This window comes from Castor canadensis, chromosome 11 (genome assembly GCF_047511655.1).
Source record: "Castor canadensis chromosome 11, mCasCan1.hap1v2, whole genome shotgun sequence".
Lineage (NCBI taxonomy): Eukaryota > Metazoa > Chordata > Mammalia > Rodentia > Castoridae > Castor > Castor canadensis.
The window spans coordinates 41,587,631-41,604,188 of NC_133396.1; the positions used below are offsets into that span (position 1 = coordinate 41,587,631).

Sequence of the window (16,558 nt, forward strand, 5' to 3'; positions counted from 1 at the left end):
TTCTAGGCCACAGGCCCAAATCTAGGGGTTCCACATGTCAGGTCCAGTCACACCCCTCAATGAGCCAAATAAAGAGATGAGGGGTAGTGGAAGGCAGAGAAAGGAGACGTATTATACAGCACAGGCATGCCAGAAGAGACAAAGTAAGTGTTTCAGCCCATTTTGAGGTTCAGACATAAGCTTTAGGTTTAAATAGAGGGAGAACTGAGGTGGGGGGGGAGTTGGAGAGAGGTATGCATAATTAAACAGCCCCAGTTACAGTGTGACCTGGTTGTCATTAATTCAGTTCTGGCTCTGAGGAGGTTCTCTAGAAATTGTTATTGCTGTCATCACTTGAGGAGAGCATTCTGGTTCACATAAGATGACTAAACCTGCTCTAGGGTGCAGCCTCATCATTACAGGTGATTGTCCTCATTAAGGGGGTGGTCTGCTCTCTGAGGCTCTGCTGATCCCTTCCTTGGGGGAATTTTTGGTTCTCATCGTGAGGATGTTACCCATCAGTCCTGTCTTTCCTGGATTCCAAGGTGGCTGCAAGGAGAATAGTTCAGAGCAAAGACAGATACAAAATGGAGACAAGGATATCAAGCTTTTTGTTACTTCATGGGCCCAGATAAGGAGTCAGTGCTTTTAGCAAAAACAGTTTCCTTTTTTTTTTTCTTGACAGTACTGGGGTTTGAACTCCCAGCCTTGTGCTTGCTAGGCAGGCACTCTACCACTGGGCCATGACCCCTACCCCTTTTGCTTTAGTTATTTTTCAGGTAGGGTCTCACACTTTTGCCCAGGGCCACCTGAATCACAGTCCTCCTATTTTCACCTCCAGCATAGCTGGGATGACAGACAAGTACCATCATGCCTGGCTTACTTGTTAAGATGGGGTCTCTCTAACTTGTTATCCCTCTCTTTTCAGAAATGTGACTGTGAAATGGAGACGAGAAAGAGAGCTAGCTAGAGGGAGGCTTAGATCAAAGGTGATTTTTTTTTTCCTTTGGTACTTGGACTGAACCTGGGACCTCATATACATTAAGCAAGTGCTCTACCATTGAGCTACATACCCAGGCTGACTTTCTTTTCTTTTTTTTGGAGTAGGGGGCAGTGCTGCAGTTTGAACTTAGGGCCTTGTGCTTGCTAGGAAGTGCTCTGCTACTTGAGGCATACCTCCAGTCCTTTTTTTGTTGTTTATTTTTATTTATTTATTTATTTGGATAGGGTCTTGCAATTTTGCCCTAGACTGGCCTGGACCCTGGAATAAATTCGGAGAAATACATCAGTCAGGACAGACTAGGTTATGTGGAAACAACAGTCCCCACTAATCGCAGTAAGCTCAGTGCTTCACCAGTGCACCTCTCTCCCTAGGGGGCCAAAGGGAGTCTGCCCATCTTAGCCACTCAGAGCCCCAGGTCTTCAGATGATGGCACCGTCTCCATAATCCAAAAGCTGGGAGAAAGATGCGAGGACTTGCTCACTAGCTTTTAAAGCTGTATCTCCTTTGAGCCATTCTCTCTCACAGTAGTCACCGTGGATCCAAACAAGAGGGCTTAAGGATAAACATCTTGTGATGGAGTCCACTCTACCCCTCAGGCAGCAATGATTTCATCATGACAAGCCCCTCCCCAAATCCTGAGATAATGAGGAACTGGATCACATCTTTACCAGAACTGTTTAATAATTATGGATACCTCTGGTCCCCTGCCCCAGTTCTTCTTCTATTTAAACCTAAAGCTCACATCTGTACCCAAAAGATGGGGTTGAAATATTGACTTTTCCTCTCCCCACAGTGTGCCTGTGCTACATAATAAATTTCCTTTCTGTGCCTTTTATCACTACTCTCTATTTAGTGTATGGGGGCAAGAGGCCTGACCCGACCCACTGGAACCCCTGGAGTAGAGGACCCACTGGAACCTCTGGCCTATTGGAAATAGCTACAACCTTGTGCGTTGTGAAATAGTTGAGTTTGAGCCCGGGGAAGATGGGGTAAAGCATAAGACATTATCAATTCATTTGAACAGATCAGAGAGTTATGGGTTCCAGTCTAAGACTTTTGAGTCACTGGGGAGGACCAAGTTCTCTTCCAGTCACATTTTCTTATTGTAATGTGCTTAGGGCTGGAATAAGAGGCAGGCGAGGAGAGAAAGGGAGAGCAGCAGGTGCTAGCTCAAGAAAACTCTACTATTTTTTATCAGGGAGCATGTTAGGTACTGTGCTGTCAGCCCTTAGAAGAAGTCGGGGGACAGTGGCACAATTACACATTATGATAGTGATTTTAAAAGTCCAGAGGTCAGTTATTCCATCTTGACTGAGCATAAGAATCACAGGGAAGGGAGGCCAGAAGGTGGTTTTGGATTTTTTTGTTTGGTGGTACTTGGGTTTGAACTCAGGGCCTCATGCCTGTTAGGCAGGTGCTGGAACCATCTGGGCATAGGGTCCAATTATATATATATAATTGTTGGTGACACTGGGATTCGAACTCAGGGCCTCACTTGTCTTAGCCACTTTGCCAGTCCTTTTTTGTGTTGGGTATTTTTGAGATAGGGCCTCACTACTTGCCCAGGCTGGCCTCAAACTAGTATTCTTCTGATCTCTGCCTCCTGAGTCGCTACTGTTGCAGTGATCTGCTCTCAGGTGTGCTGTAGTTGCCAGGAACTGTGTCTCCTGCAATCGAAGAATGAAAATCACAGACAACAGGGTGAGCAAAAGAGTAGTTTTATCTAATCAGAGAGGAAAGGAGTAGAAAAGCACCCATTTACATGAAATGAATTTCAGAAAGGCTGAGCCCTCCAGGCTCTTTGTCTAGGGTTTTTGTTTTGTTTATGAGGATTTTATTTCCTGACTGAAGGGAAGCTGCTTGTGCCTCAGTGCTATTGGTCCATTCAGGGGATGTACATTTGTGCCAGCCGTGGACATCTCAGGGGCACTGTGCATCGCTCTTTTCTTTTCCCCCGCACACCAGCGGGGCATCCTATCAGAGCATGGCTCACGTGCCACTTATGAACCGGTTTCACGGCCTGGGCACAGTTTCAAGATTACCTAGACTCCCACACCTGTTTACCTCATCTGTGTCCTTGGTTAAGTTTCCATGGAGTTCCCCGTTCCTGTTTTGCCTGATCATTTTCTATCTCTTAACTTCCAGTCTCACTAGGATTACAGGTGTGAGCCACCGGCACCGGGCCAGGAACCCCACAATGAAATCAGACCATCTGGGCGTAGGGCCCAATCATCTCTCTCTCTCTCTCTCTCTCTAATATATATTTTATTTATTTTATATATATTTTATATATATCTTGTATTATTTTATATATCTTATATTATATATACCTTTATATATATTTTATATAAAATTTGGTGGTGATACTGAGATTCGAACTCAGGGCGTCACTCTTCTTAGGCAGGACCACGCGCTCCGGCCATTTTTTACTTAGTTTTTCAGATGTGGTCTGACGTTTTTGCCCAGACTGGCCTGAGACCCTGATCCTCGTACTTGTGCTCCCATAGCTGGAATTACCGAAGTGCACCACCAGGCCCAGTGCGATTTGTATTTTAAAATTGTCTCAGGGGAGGGGGTGGGGGCAGGGGGGAGAAATGAACCAAGCCTTGTATGCACATATGAATAATAAAAGAAAAATGAAAAAAAAAAAAAGAACTAAACCTGGGTTCTGCTCAGAAAGGGGGCAGGGAAGGGTGGTCCAAACAATGTATACACATGTGAGTAAATGTAAAAACAATAAAAAAGAAACCTATAAAATAAATAAATAAATAAATAAATAAAATTGTCTCAGGTTTTCTTTAATCCCTTACTACTAGTTAAAGGGGGTGGACACCTAGTGAGCGCATCACTGCACAGGAGTTCCCGAATCGAACTCTTCTCCCAAGAGTTGCCAGGGCTGCGTCTTAATGGGGACGGGGGCGGGGTGGGGGGGGAAGGGCCACATCAAACTTTGGGGTGTCTGCGGGTTCCCAGCGGTTGGGGCGAACGGATTCCCACATCAAACCTTGGGGTGTCTGCGGGTTCCCAGCGGTTGGGGCGAACGGATTCCCAGGAGGAGGAGGTCGCAGCTGAAGGCCATCTCCGCCAGATGGCGGCGCGGGCAGAGCGGCTGCGTGCAGTTGTCTGCAGCACTGGACCCCGGGGAGGACCTGGGCGAGGAGCGGAAGAGGCGAAGGGAGGAGGAAGAGGGGGAAAGGAAGAGCAGGGGAGGAGCTTGGGGAGACGCGGGTCCCGACTTCCTAGGGCGGCGGCGGCGGCCGGGAGACCATGGCTGGCCTGGCCTCCAGCTCTGCGATCCCCGTGTGGCTGGGCGAGGACGACCTGAGCTGCATCATCTGCCACGGGTTGCTGGTCTGGCCCACCACGCTGCCCTGCGGCCACAGCTTCTGCCGCGATTGCCTGGGGAAGGTGTGGGGCGCGGGAGGGGCTGGGAGCCCCTGGGCCTGCCCCACGTGTCGCGAGGCCTTGGCGCCACGGTCGCGGCTGCGGAAGAACACGCTGCTCGAGGACCTGGTGGACAAGTACAGCCGCGCCGCACGCGAGCTGGAGGACGCGGAACTCGCCCAGAGCCCCGCCCCCGGGCCAGGCCCCGCCCCTGACTCCGCCCCCGACCTCGCGTCCCAGCACCGCCCAGCACAGCCGCGGGTAGGTAGGCGGGGCCGCAACTCCACTCGCTCCTCCCACTGCCCAGGCCACCTGCGCGGTTCCCTCTGTCCCTCTCAGGCTCTCGGGTCCTCTTCCACTCTTTCTTCTCTTACATGGCTTTTCTCAACCTAAAAGTAGAACCTGCCCTCGGGAGGATCTTTGGCCATTCCAGAAAAGATTAAAGAAAGAGAAAAACATTCGAAATTCTATCAAAGATGCTATGCACCTCTACATATTTCCCCTTCTTTCCAGTTTGCGATGTCTCTGATTTTTTTTTTGGAACTGAGGACTCAACCCTGGGACTTGTGCATGCTAGGCAAGCACTGGACCACTTGAACCACGCCCCAGCCTGCTTTTTTTTGTATTTTGTGTTTGCGATAAAGTCTGCCTAACTTTGCCTGGTCTGGGCTTAACTCCAGGTCTTCCTATCTTGGCCTTCAGAGTAGCTGGGATTACAGACAACCATGCTCAGCTCTCTGAAAATTTCTTATTGTGGTAAAATACATACATCATAAAATTTCCGTTTAAACAAAATTTTAACTTTTATTTATTTATTTTGCAGTACTGGGATTTGAACTCAGGGCCTTTCACCTTGAATCACTCTACCAGCCATTTTTGTGATGGGTTTTTTGAGATAGGGTCTCACAAGCTATTTGCCCTGGCTGGGTTCAAAGCACTATCCTCCTGGTCTCCCTTAAGCCATCCCTGGGAGGCATCAGTGACTCACACCTGTAATTCTAGTTACTTGGGTGGCAGAAATAGAAGAATCAGTTAGAGGCTAGCCTAGGGAAAATAAAAGCAAGACCCTATCTCAAAAATACCCAAATAAAAAGGGCTGGTGGAGTGCTTAAGAGAAAGAGCGCCCACCTAGCCAGCGTGAGGCCTAGAGTTCAAACGCCAGTGCCGCCAAAAAACAAAACATTGATTTAGCCAGTGGTTCACGCCTGTAATCCTAGCTACTCAGGAGACAGAGATCAGGAGGATCAGGGTTCGAAGCCTGCCCTGTCAAATAGTTCTTAAGACCCTGTTTCCAAAATACCCATCACAAAAAAAGGGCTGGCGGAGTGGCTCAAGGTGAAGGGCCTGAGTTCAAGCCCCATACCGCAAAAAAGAAAAAAAAAAAAGTGTGGGGGAGAATTTTCAGACCCTTCCTTGTACAACCAAGCTGTTCTAGTTAGCACACTGTCTGTCATTTTCATCTTTCTAATAAACCTGCTTTTCTTTTTTAAAGAAAGTATACCATTCAATGGTATTAGTCATATTTCCAATATTATGCAATTATCACCACTGTTTCCAAAATGTTTTCATCACCACAATCAGGAACTCTGTACCCATTAATCAATAGCTCCTCATTCCCCCTCCCTCAACTGTTGATTGTGTCTAACCTACTTTCTCTAAATTTTCCTATTCTAAATATTTCATATAAGTGGTATCATTCAATATTTGTTCCTCTATATCAGCTTCTTTCACTCACCATAGTATTTAAGGGTTGATTCATTTTGTAGCATGTATCAGAACTTCTTTATTTTGTATGGCTGAATTATATTGCATTGTATGGATATACCTTGCTCTGTGTGTGTGTGTGTGTGTGTGTGTCTGTGTGTGTGATTTTTAAGACAGAATCTCCATAAGTAGCCCAGCTGCCCTTGAACTCATGATCCACCTGCCTTACCCTTTCCAGTGCTGGGATTATAGGTATGTGCCGCCATGGCCAGCTGGGATATACCACTTTTTAATCCATTTATTCATCAATCAACATTTGATTTTTTTCCCCACCTTTTACTTATTATATGACTAGTGCTGCAAGTGAACTTTGTTTTACAACTGAGTTCCTATTTTCTTTTTCTTTGGTGCTGGGGGTTTAACCCATGACACCATGTATGTTAGCCATGCACTCTTCCACTGAGTTACAGCCTCAGCCTTCTGAGTTGATTTTGCATATGGTGTAAGGTAAGAGTCCAACTTCATTCTTTTGCATGTGGATATAAAGTTTCCCTGCTAGCATTAATTGAAAAGACTCCTTTCTCTTCTGAATAGTCCTGGCACCCTTGTTAAAAACTCTTTGACCACATAGCTGAGGGTTTATTTCTTGACTGTATCACTATTCCAGAATCACAGTGTTTATGTCTCCCTCTATCTAGGTGGCTCCTGGGTCCAGTTTTATGGAACCCAGAAGCCCAGCTTTGTTCTTTTAAAGGTAGCAGTACAGAAGAGCACCACAGAAGTCATGTGGGAGCTGACAGAGGTGGCGCAAGAGCTTGTGGACATTGTCAAGAACCTTCAGAACCAGAGAGCCCTTTCAGAAACTGGAATAGAGAAGGAATCAAGCATCCTGGGCATGGTAGGCTCAACTGGGAGAGGAAAGAACAGAGCTAGGAACAGAGAGATAGGGGAGCTCCAACTGCAGCAGTAAGAATTTGTTTGCAAAGAAGCTGTAGTAAGTCTCAATCTTTAACTGTTGTCTTTACTGCCAAACATGGATGATTCCTGGAGGTGTGTTAAGGAAGCTTCAAGTGGGCTATGATCCGCTCCACCTAACCAACTCCTTCTCTCTCTCTCCTTTGAGGTACGGGAGCTTGCAGGCGCTCTACCTGTTGAGCCATGCCCCCAGCCCTGAGTACTGGGATTACAAGCATGAACCACCATTCCCAGCAAATGCATTTCCATGCTGCAGCACAATGGTTATGTTTTATGCTGGTTATTAGAAAAAAATTTGAAAATACATAGCATTTTACAGGAAAATAAAGTAGGCTGGAGAATAGCTCAGCAGGGGAGCACAAGTTTAGCATGCATAAGTGCTTAATCCCTAGTACAATCAAAAAATAAAAATAAAAAAGCAAAAACTAATACTCTAGAGCCCACCACTCAGAAATAAGAACTCTTTAATATTTTTGCTTTGCTGTGTATTATTCCAGATTGTTTTCAAGGCAAGTACTTGACATTTGACAGTTTAATGTTGTTTTTAAAAGCTTGCCCAAAGTTGAATGGAAAATTGTAGATGGGTGGCAGAACTTTTTTTTATTATTACAATTGTTGGTTTAATCTTCTGTCCCAGTGGGTGGCAGAACTTGAGCATAATATTTGATGGGTTCTAGAGGACTTTCATTGATTTACTATTTTATGATTATCCATAGGCTCCTTTTTCTGGAGAGGAACTTTCCTTGGCTTCTATGAAGCGCATGACATCCAACACATCTGAGGGGAAAATGAGCAATATTCTCCGCCACCTGAAAGAAATTCAGGAAAAATTACGGGGACACGTCACATGGAAAGAAGGCCCTGCAGAGCACACACAGGGTGAGTCGATTTTATTTAATGGGGGAGGCTAATCTGGAAGTTGGCAATGGCAACTTTCACATGCCATATGGCATTTCCAGTGCCATGGCTTTGCTCTTTGGAGACAGGATCCCAGAGCCTGGCTGCTTTATCGCTGCGGTTTGTAACCAGGTAGGAGCAGGTGAAGGCACAAGGCTGGGTACGTTTTGGGACATGTCGAAAGGTGTTCTTTGTCACAGGCCATGAATAGACAGAAACTCATTTTCTAAGACCCGTGAGCCCAGGACCCACCTTACTGCTCCTCTGTGTTATCTTCCTGAGGAGAGTTGGAAATAAGCTACTTTTCACTTGTTTTTGTTTTTGTTTTTGAGATGAGGTGTCACTATTATGTTGCCCAAGCTGGTCTCTAGCTCCTGAGGTCAACCGATGGTCTTGCCTTAGCCTCCTGAGTAGCTGGTATTATAGAAGCTTACCAATCAAACCAACCTTTCAACCTGCCTTCCTTCCTCCCTCCCTTCTTCCCTCCCTCCCTCCCTCCCTTCCTTCCTTCCTCCTCTCCCCTTCTTCATACTTTGGTTTGAATTCATACTTGCTAAGCAGTCACCCTACTTCATTGGCCACTCCATCCACTTGTGAGTCACCTGTTTAATCCTCCTCTGCAACCATTTCTTCTCCACTTTACCCTCCAGCATACTACTCTTTATATCCTCCTTTAAGAACCAAAGCCCTTAAGAACCAACGTGAAAAAGTAGAACCTCTTACCATCCAGGTCCAAATAACCTTTGCCCTGTGAGGGAAGTGGCTGGGAGCAAAGGAGGAATAATATGAGCTTGTGTGCCTCTTTTCATGACCGACCTAACACAACGCATGTCTAAACTTGGACACTTTTCCCAGGACCCTGAAAAGTTTGTAGATGAATTTCAGTCTCTGACTATGTCTTTTGATCTGACCTGGATGGACTTGGGTACTGTATTATTAGCTTGCTGCACTCCAGAAGAAAAAAAGTCATACTTGGTTGGCAGCTCAGGCTTATGGAGAAGCATTTAGAAGCATTCATGCCAGAAATGCTTCTAAACCGGAAGATGAAAATGCAGTACTAAATTCTGAGTCTAGACGGGACTGTTAGCCTGGAGTTGTGATTTAAGCCTAAGAAATCACAGGGTTATTTGTCTTATTGAAGGAATGAGAAAAATCAATGAGTAAACCAGTAAATTATGATAAGATTAGAGAAATCACTCAATCTACATGTGAAAACCCTCCTTTTTTGTTTGTTTTTTTTGGGGGGATGTTTAACTCAAGGCCTTGTGCTTGCTAGGCAGGGGCTCTACCACTTGTGCCATGCCCCAGCCCTATTTGCTTTAGGTATTTTTCTAGTAGGATCTCATATTTATGCCTGGGCCAGTTGGGCTTAGATCCTCCTATTTATGCTTCCCACATAGCTGGGACAACTAGGTCCACACCACTGCGCCCAGCATTTTTATGGACATGGAGTCTCGTGAACTTTTTGCCTGAGCTGGCTTCAAACCTCTATATCTTCCTAATCTCTACTTCCCAAGTAAGTGGGATCATAGATATGAGCCACCTTCCTCCCAGCTATGTTTTTTAAAAAAGAGAGAGAGAGAAAAGAAATGGGATTATAGCCACCTTTGGATCAGTTACTCAATTTGGCCTTTAGGGTCTTCAACATCTGAGACAAAACAGAGGATACCCCAGGGTTAAGAGAAAGCAGTTGCAGACAAGAGAGCACACCTAGCTATTAGCTTTAGCTATGGGAGGAAAATTACCTCCCAAAGAAACACCCCTCAAGGAAAAACCCAAGAATGCTTGGGATGTGGACAGTAATGACACTAGAACGTTAACTGTCCCAGGAAAGGACCAAGAGAATTGGGGTGTTGCACCTTCTGCAAGGAGGGAAAACACTAGAGGAGACAATGTTCTTGGCTCTAGAGGGAATAAGGCCAGTTGCCTCTGGATTGGCAGCCCTTGAAGATTAGAGATGCCCAGGCCTTCCTCTGATGGAGCCCCCATCAGTCAACTGTTAATAACATGAGGAGCCTCGTGTGATTCTTGACATGGCAGGTAAAATTAATAAATTTCCTTTGATACTGGGGCTCATTATTCTGCATTGATTGAGTTCTCCAGACCTCTTTCTTTTTTTTTTTTTTTTTTTTTCATTTTTCTTTTATTATTCATATGTGCATACAGGCTTGGTTTATTTCTCCCCCCTGCCCCCACCCCCTCCCTTACCACCCACTCCACCCCCTCCCGCTCCCCCCCTCAATACCCAGCAGAAACTATTTTGCCCTTATCTCTAATTTTGTTGTAGAGAGAGTATAAGCAATAATAGGAAGGAACAAGGGGTTTTGCTGGTTGAGATAAAGATAGCTATACAGGGCATTGACTCACATTGATTTCCTGTGCGTGGGTGTTACCTTCTAGGTTAATTCTTTTTGATCTAACCTTTTCTCTAGTACCTGGTCCCCTTTTCCTATTGGCCTCAGTTGCTTTAAGGTATCTGCTTTAGTTTCTCTGCATTAAGGGCAACAAATGCTAGCTAGTTTTTTAGGTGTCTTACCTATCCTCACCCCTCCCTTGTGTGCTCTCGCTTTTATCATGTGCTCATAGTCCAATCCCATTGTTGTGTTTGCCCTTGATCTAATGTCCACATATGAGGGAGAACATACGATTTTTGGTTTTTTGAGCCAGGCTAACCTCACTCAGAATGATGTTCTCCAATTCCATCCATTTACCAGCGAATGATAACATTTCGTTCTTCTTCATGGCTGCATAAAATTCCATTGTGTATAGATACCACATTTTCTTAATCCATTCGTCAGTGGTGGGGCATCTTGGCTGTTTCCATAACTTGGCTATTGTGAATAGTGCCGCAATAAACATGGATGTGCAGGTGCCTCTGGAGTAACAGTCTTTTGGGTATATCCCCAAGAGTGGTATTGCTGGATCAAATGGTAGATCGATGTCCAGCTTTTTAAGTAGCCTCCAAATTTTTTTCCAGAGTGGTTGTACTAGTCTACATTCCCACCAACAGTGTAAGAGGGTTCCTTTTTCCCCGCATCCTCGCCAACACCTGTTGTTGGTGGTGTTGCTGATGATGGCTGTTCTAACAGGGGTGAGGTGGAATCTTAGTGTGGTTTTAATTTGCATTTCCTTTATTGCTAGAGATGGTGAGCATTTTTTCATGTGTTTTCTGGCCATTTGAATTTCTTCTTTTGAGAAAGTTCTGTTTAGTTCACATGCCCATTTCTTTATTGGTTCATTAGTTTTGGGAGAATTTAGTTTTTTAAGTTCCCTGTATATTCTGGTTATCAGTCCTTTGTCTGATGTATAATTGGCAAATATTTTCTCCCACTCTGTGGGTGTTCTCTTCAGTTTAGAGACCATTTCTTTTGATGAACAGAAGCTTTTTAGTTTTATGAGGTCCCATTTATCTATGCTATCTCTTAGTTGCTGTGCTGCTGGGGTTTCATTGAGAAAGTTCTTACCTATACCTACTAACTCCAGAGTATTTCCTACTCTTTCTTGTATCAACTTAAGAGTTTGTGGTCTGATATTAAGATCCTTGATCCATTTTGAGTTAATCTTGGTATAGGGTGATATACATGGATCTAGTTTCAGTTTTTTGCAGACTGCTAACCAGTTTTCCCAGCAGTTTTTGTTGAAGAGGCTGCTATTTCTCCATCGTATATTTTTAGCTCCTTTGTCAAAGATAAGTTGCTCATAGTTGTGTGGCTTCATATCTGGATCCTCTATTCTGTTCCACTGGTCTTCATGTCTGTTTTTGTGCCAGTACCATGCTGTTTTTATTGTTATTGCTTTGTAATATAGTTTGAAGTCAGGTATTGTGATACCTCCTGCATTGTTCTTTTGACTGAGTATTGCCTTGGCTATTCGTGGCCTCTTGTTTTTCCATATAAATTTAACAGTAGATTTTTCAATCTCTTTGATGAATGTCATTGGAATTTTGATGGGAATTGCATTAAACATGTAGATTACTTTTGGGAGTATAGACATTTTTACTATGTTGATTCTACCAATCCATGAGCATGGGAGATCTCTCCACTTTCTATAGTCTTCCTCAATCTCTTTCTTCAGAAGTGTATAGTTTTCCTTGTAGAGGTCATTCACATCTTTTGTTAGGTTTACACCTAGGTATTTGATTTTTTTTGAGGCTATTGTAAATGGAATTGTTTTCATACATTCTTTTTCCGTTTGCTCATTGTTAGTGTATAGAAATGCTAATGATTTTTCTATGTTGATTTTATATCCTGCTACTTTGCTATAGCTATTGATGATGTCTAGAAGCTTCTGAGTAGAGTTTTTTGGGTCTTTAAGGTATAGGATCATGTCGTCTGCAAATAGGGATATTTTGACAGTTTCTTTACCTATTTGTATTCCTTTTATTCCTTCTTCTTGCCTAATTGCTCTGGCTAGGAATTCCAGTACTATGTTGAATAGGAGTGGAGATAGTGGGCATCCTTGTCTGGTTCCTGATTTTAGAGGGAATGGTTTTAATTTTTCTCCGTTAAGTATAATGCTGGCTGTAGGTTTGTCATATATAGCTTTTATAATGTTGAGGAACTTTCCTTCTATTCCTAGTTTTCTTAGAGCTTTTATCATGAAATGATGTTGGATCTTATCAAAGGCTTTTTCTGCATCTATTGAGATGATCAAGTGGTTTTTGTCTTTGCTTCTGGTAATGTGGTTTATTACGTTTATTGATTTTCATATGTTGAACCACCCCTGCATCCCTGGGATGAAGCCTACCTGGTCGTGGTGAATAATCTTTTTGATGTGTTGCTGAATTCGATTTGCCATTATTTTGTTGAGGATTTTTGCATCAATGTTCATTAAGGAGATTGGCCTATAGTTCTCCTTTTTGGAGGTGTCTTTGCCTGGTTTTGGGATAAGTGTAATACTGGCTTCATCAAATGTGTTTGGCAGTTTTCCTTCCCTTTCTATTTCATGGAACAGTTTAAGGAGGGTTGGTATCAGTTCTTCTTTAAAGGTCTGATAGAATTCAGCAGAGAATCCATCAGGTCCTGGACTTTTCTTTTTGGGGAGACTCTTGATTGCTGCTTCAATTTCATTTTGTGTTATAGGTCTATTCAGGTGATTAATTTCCTCTTGGTTCAGTTTTGGATGATCATATGTATCTAGAAATCTGTCCATTTCTTTTAGATTTTCAAATTTATTTGAATATAGGTTCTCAAAGTAGTCTCTGATGATTTCCTGGACTTCCATGGTGTTTGTTGTTATCTCCCCTTTTGCATTCCTGATTCTACTAATTTGGGTTTTTTCTCTCCTCATTTTAGTCAGGTTTGCCAGGGGTCTATCGATCTTGTTTATTTTTTCAAAGAACCAACTTTTTGTTTCATTAATTCTTTGTATGGTTTTTTTGATTTCTATTTCGTTGATTTCAGCTCTTATTTTTATTATTTCTCTCCTTCTATTTGTTTTGGGATTTGCTTGTTCTTGTTTTTCTAGGAGTTTGAGATGTATCATTAGGTCATTGATTTGGGATCTTTCAATCTTTTTAATATATGCACTCATGGCTATAAACTTTCCTCTCAAGACTGCCTTAGCTGTGTCCCATAGGTTCCGGTAGGTTGTGTTTTCATTTTCATTGACTTCCAGGAACATTTTAATTTCCTCTTTTATTGCATCGATGATCCATTCTTCATTAAGTAATGAGTTATTTAGTTTCCAGCTGTTTGCATGTTTTTTGTCTTTACTTTTGTTGTTGAGTTCTACTTTTACTGCATTGTGGTCAGATAGTATGCATGGTATTATTTCTATTTTCCAGACCTCTTTCAAAACAAGAATGTATAGTGATCAGCATTGATGGCACCTCAAAGATAAAAAAGTTCACCTGACCTTTAACAAGTAGTTATGAAACTTTTTTCTGACCTCCTTCCTTTTCTCTCTCTTTCTCTTTTTCTTTTTCCTTCTTCCTCTCTCCTCTCCTTCCTTCCTTCCCTCCTTCTTTCTACTGGGGTTTGAACTCATGGCTTTATATTTGCAAAGCAGGCGCCCTCCCACTTGAGCTACACCTCCAGTCCACTTTGCTCTGGTTATTTTGGAGATGGGGGTCTCAAAATGATTTGCTTGGGCTGGCCTGCAGCCTTGGTCCTCCTGATCTCAGCCTTCCAAGTATCTAGGATTACAGAGGTGATCCATCAGCACCAGGCTTCTTACTCATTTCTTATGATACCTGAATGTCCAGCCCCTCTGTTGGGATGGAACATATTAGCCATTTGTGGGATACAATGAAATTAGACCCTAGCCACCCTTTCCCTTTGGGGGCATTAGTAAATCCCCCTCTGAAAGATTTTCTCATTGCATCCTAAGGAAATCTCATCAAGAGTAAACCCGCTCAGGTCTAGGACACTGAGACACCTGGAAAAGCCATGAATACACAACCAGGCATTATTCACTTAAAAGAGCCAACTCATTTTACTTGTAAGGGGCAATATCCTGTTAAGCCAGAAGCCCACCAGGGGCTTCAACTTTAATCTCTAAATTGATCAAATTTGGACTTTTTGTGCAATGATGGTCTCCCTATAATTCTCCTTTTTTCCCTGTCTTCAATTCAAATGGAGAGTATTGATTAGAAAACTGTGATTGTTATTCATGTGATACTTTAAAACCTTTTTTTTTTTTTTTTTTTTTGTGGTACTGGGGCTTGAACTTAGGGCCTACATTTTGAGCCACTCCATAAGCCCTTTTTTATGAAGGGTTTATCCAAACAGGGTCTTGCCAACTATTTGCCCAGGCTGGCTTTGAGCCTCAATCTCCTGATCTCTGCCTCCTGAGTCGCTAAGATTAGAGGTATGAGCCACTGGCACCCAGCTCCAAACCCTTATAATATTTTACCTCAGATACTTCACAGAAACATCCTGGTTCACTGTTCTTGATTTAAAGGATGCCTTCTTTTTCATATTACTGAACCTACTTCACAGTTCTTATTTGCCTTTGAATGGACTGGCCCAAGTCCTCTGATAACTACTCAATATACTTGGACTGTTTTACCCCAAGAATTTAGAGACAGTCTGCACTTACTTGAAAATGCTCTGGCTAAGGGGCAATAATGCTTAACCAAGGGACAGTAATCAAGTATACAGATCATGTAGTGAATTTGTAGTCCAACAAAATTGGATTCAGATAAAAATACCATACAAGTGCTTAATTTAATGGGATCAGTGCAGTACCAAGTATAACCCCCAAAGCCACAAAAGGTTAAATCATAACAAATGGTCAAATATTTGGGACCTAGCCCTTGGGAACATATTTTGGCTCCTGGGTGAAAAACTACCATAGTCAGGCACTGGTGGCTCACGCCTGTAATCCTAGCTATTCAGGAGGCAGAGATCAGGAGGATCACAGTTCTAAGCCAGCCCTGGACAAATACTTGGCAAGATCCTATCTTGAAAAAACCCATCACAAAACAGGATTGGTGGAGTGGCTCAAGTGGTAGAGTGCTTGCTGAGCAAGTGTGAGGCCCGTGTGGGTCACAGTTTGAGGTCAGCCTGGATAAGTATTTCTGGTATTCCATGTCTAAAATAAGCAGAGCAAAACAGACTGGAGGTGAGGCTTAAGCAGGAGAGCACCTGCTTTGCAAGGGCAAAGTCCTGAGTTCAAACTCCAGTCCCACCAAAAAAACTGCCATTTTACAGGTGGTACCCCCTAGAAAGAAAAAAAAAAAAAAAAAGCATCCAGTTTAGGATGCTCTTGGAAATAGCAGAATTTTGTAGAATATGTATCCTGGAATTTGGGCTCATAGCCAATCCCCTATATGAGACTACCCAAGGTCTCAGATAGGGTCCTGATGAAGAACTCGTAATGTCAGACCAAGCATTAGAGATCCCAAATCTAAACAAGCTTTTTCTTATGTATGTGGCATAAGACAGGAAATAGCCCTAGGGGTTTTAACCTTAAAATTACATGATCTACCCCATGTTTAGCCTAATTTTCTAGACAATTACAACACTGTCTCAAGCCACTTGGGAGACAGAGATCAGGAGGATCAAGGTTCAAAGCCAGCCCAAGCAAATAGTTTTTAAGAGTGTATCTTGAAATACCCAACACAAAAAATGAGTGGCAGAGTGACTCAAGTGATAGTGTACCTGCCTAGCAAGTGTGAGGTCCTGAGTTCAAACCCCAGTACTGCAGAAAGAAAAAGAAAAAAAAAGAATGATCCAGTATAACAAGTGCTCAAAATCAGGGAACACTTATCTAAAGAAATGTTTAGGCATGACTGGTGGCTCACGTCTGTAACCCTAGCTACTCAGGAGATAGAGATCGGGAGGATTGTGGTTCGAAGCCAGCCAGGGGCAAATAGTTCAGGAGACCCAAGCTCAAAAAAAAAACCTTCACACAAAAAGGACTGGTGGGTAGCTCAAGATGAAGGGTCTGAGTTCAAACCTCAGTACTGCAAAAAAAAAAAAAAAATGCTTAAACAAAGCCCCCTACCCTACTTCACTTTGGTATGTATGTGTAATATATATCTGATAAAATCTGGAACCGAATTAGCTACTTTTTTTGATTAATACGCATCATACACTTTATAGGCACGGGGCTCATACAGTGCTTGGTGCTTACAACAAAAGTGAATGGAGTCCTGCCAGCAAGGCGCTT

At 43.2% G+C, this 16,558-nt stretch overlaps 1 protein-coding gene across 4 annotated transcripts in view; it reads left to right on the top strand.

Moving 5' to 3' along the window:
- Positions 1 to 3,946: 3,946 nt before the first annotated feature.
- The window catches only part of LOC109681790 (E3 ubiquitin-protein ligase RNF135), a 32,425-nt gene continuing 19,813 nt past the window's right edge, over positions 3,947 to 16,558 (top strand). For 2 of the 4 annotated variants that reach the window (XM_074046386.1, XM_074046387.1), the window contains exons 1-3: positions 3,956 to 4,627; positions 6,825 to 6,968; positions 7,762 to 7,924. In XM_074046386.1, coding sequence (XP_073902487.1) covers positions 4,250 to 4,627; positions 6,825 to 6,968; positions 7,762 to 7,924 — 685 coding nt within the window. In that variant the 5' untranslated portion in view covers positions 3,956 to 4,249. Of the gene's footprint in view, positions 4,628 to 6,824; positions 6,969 to 7,761; positions 7,925 to 16,558 lie in introns of all 4 variants that reach the window. The other 2 variants (XM_074046388.1, XM_074046389.1) reach the window with 2 other exon arrangements.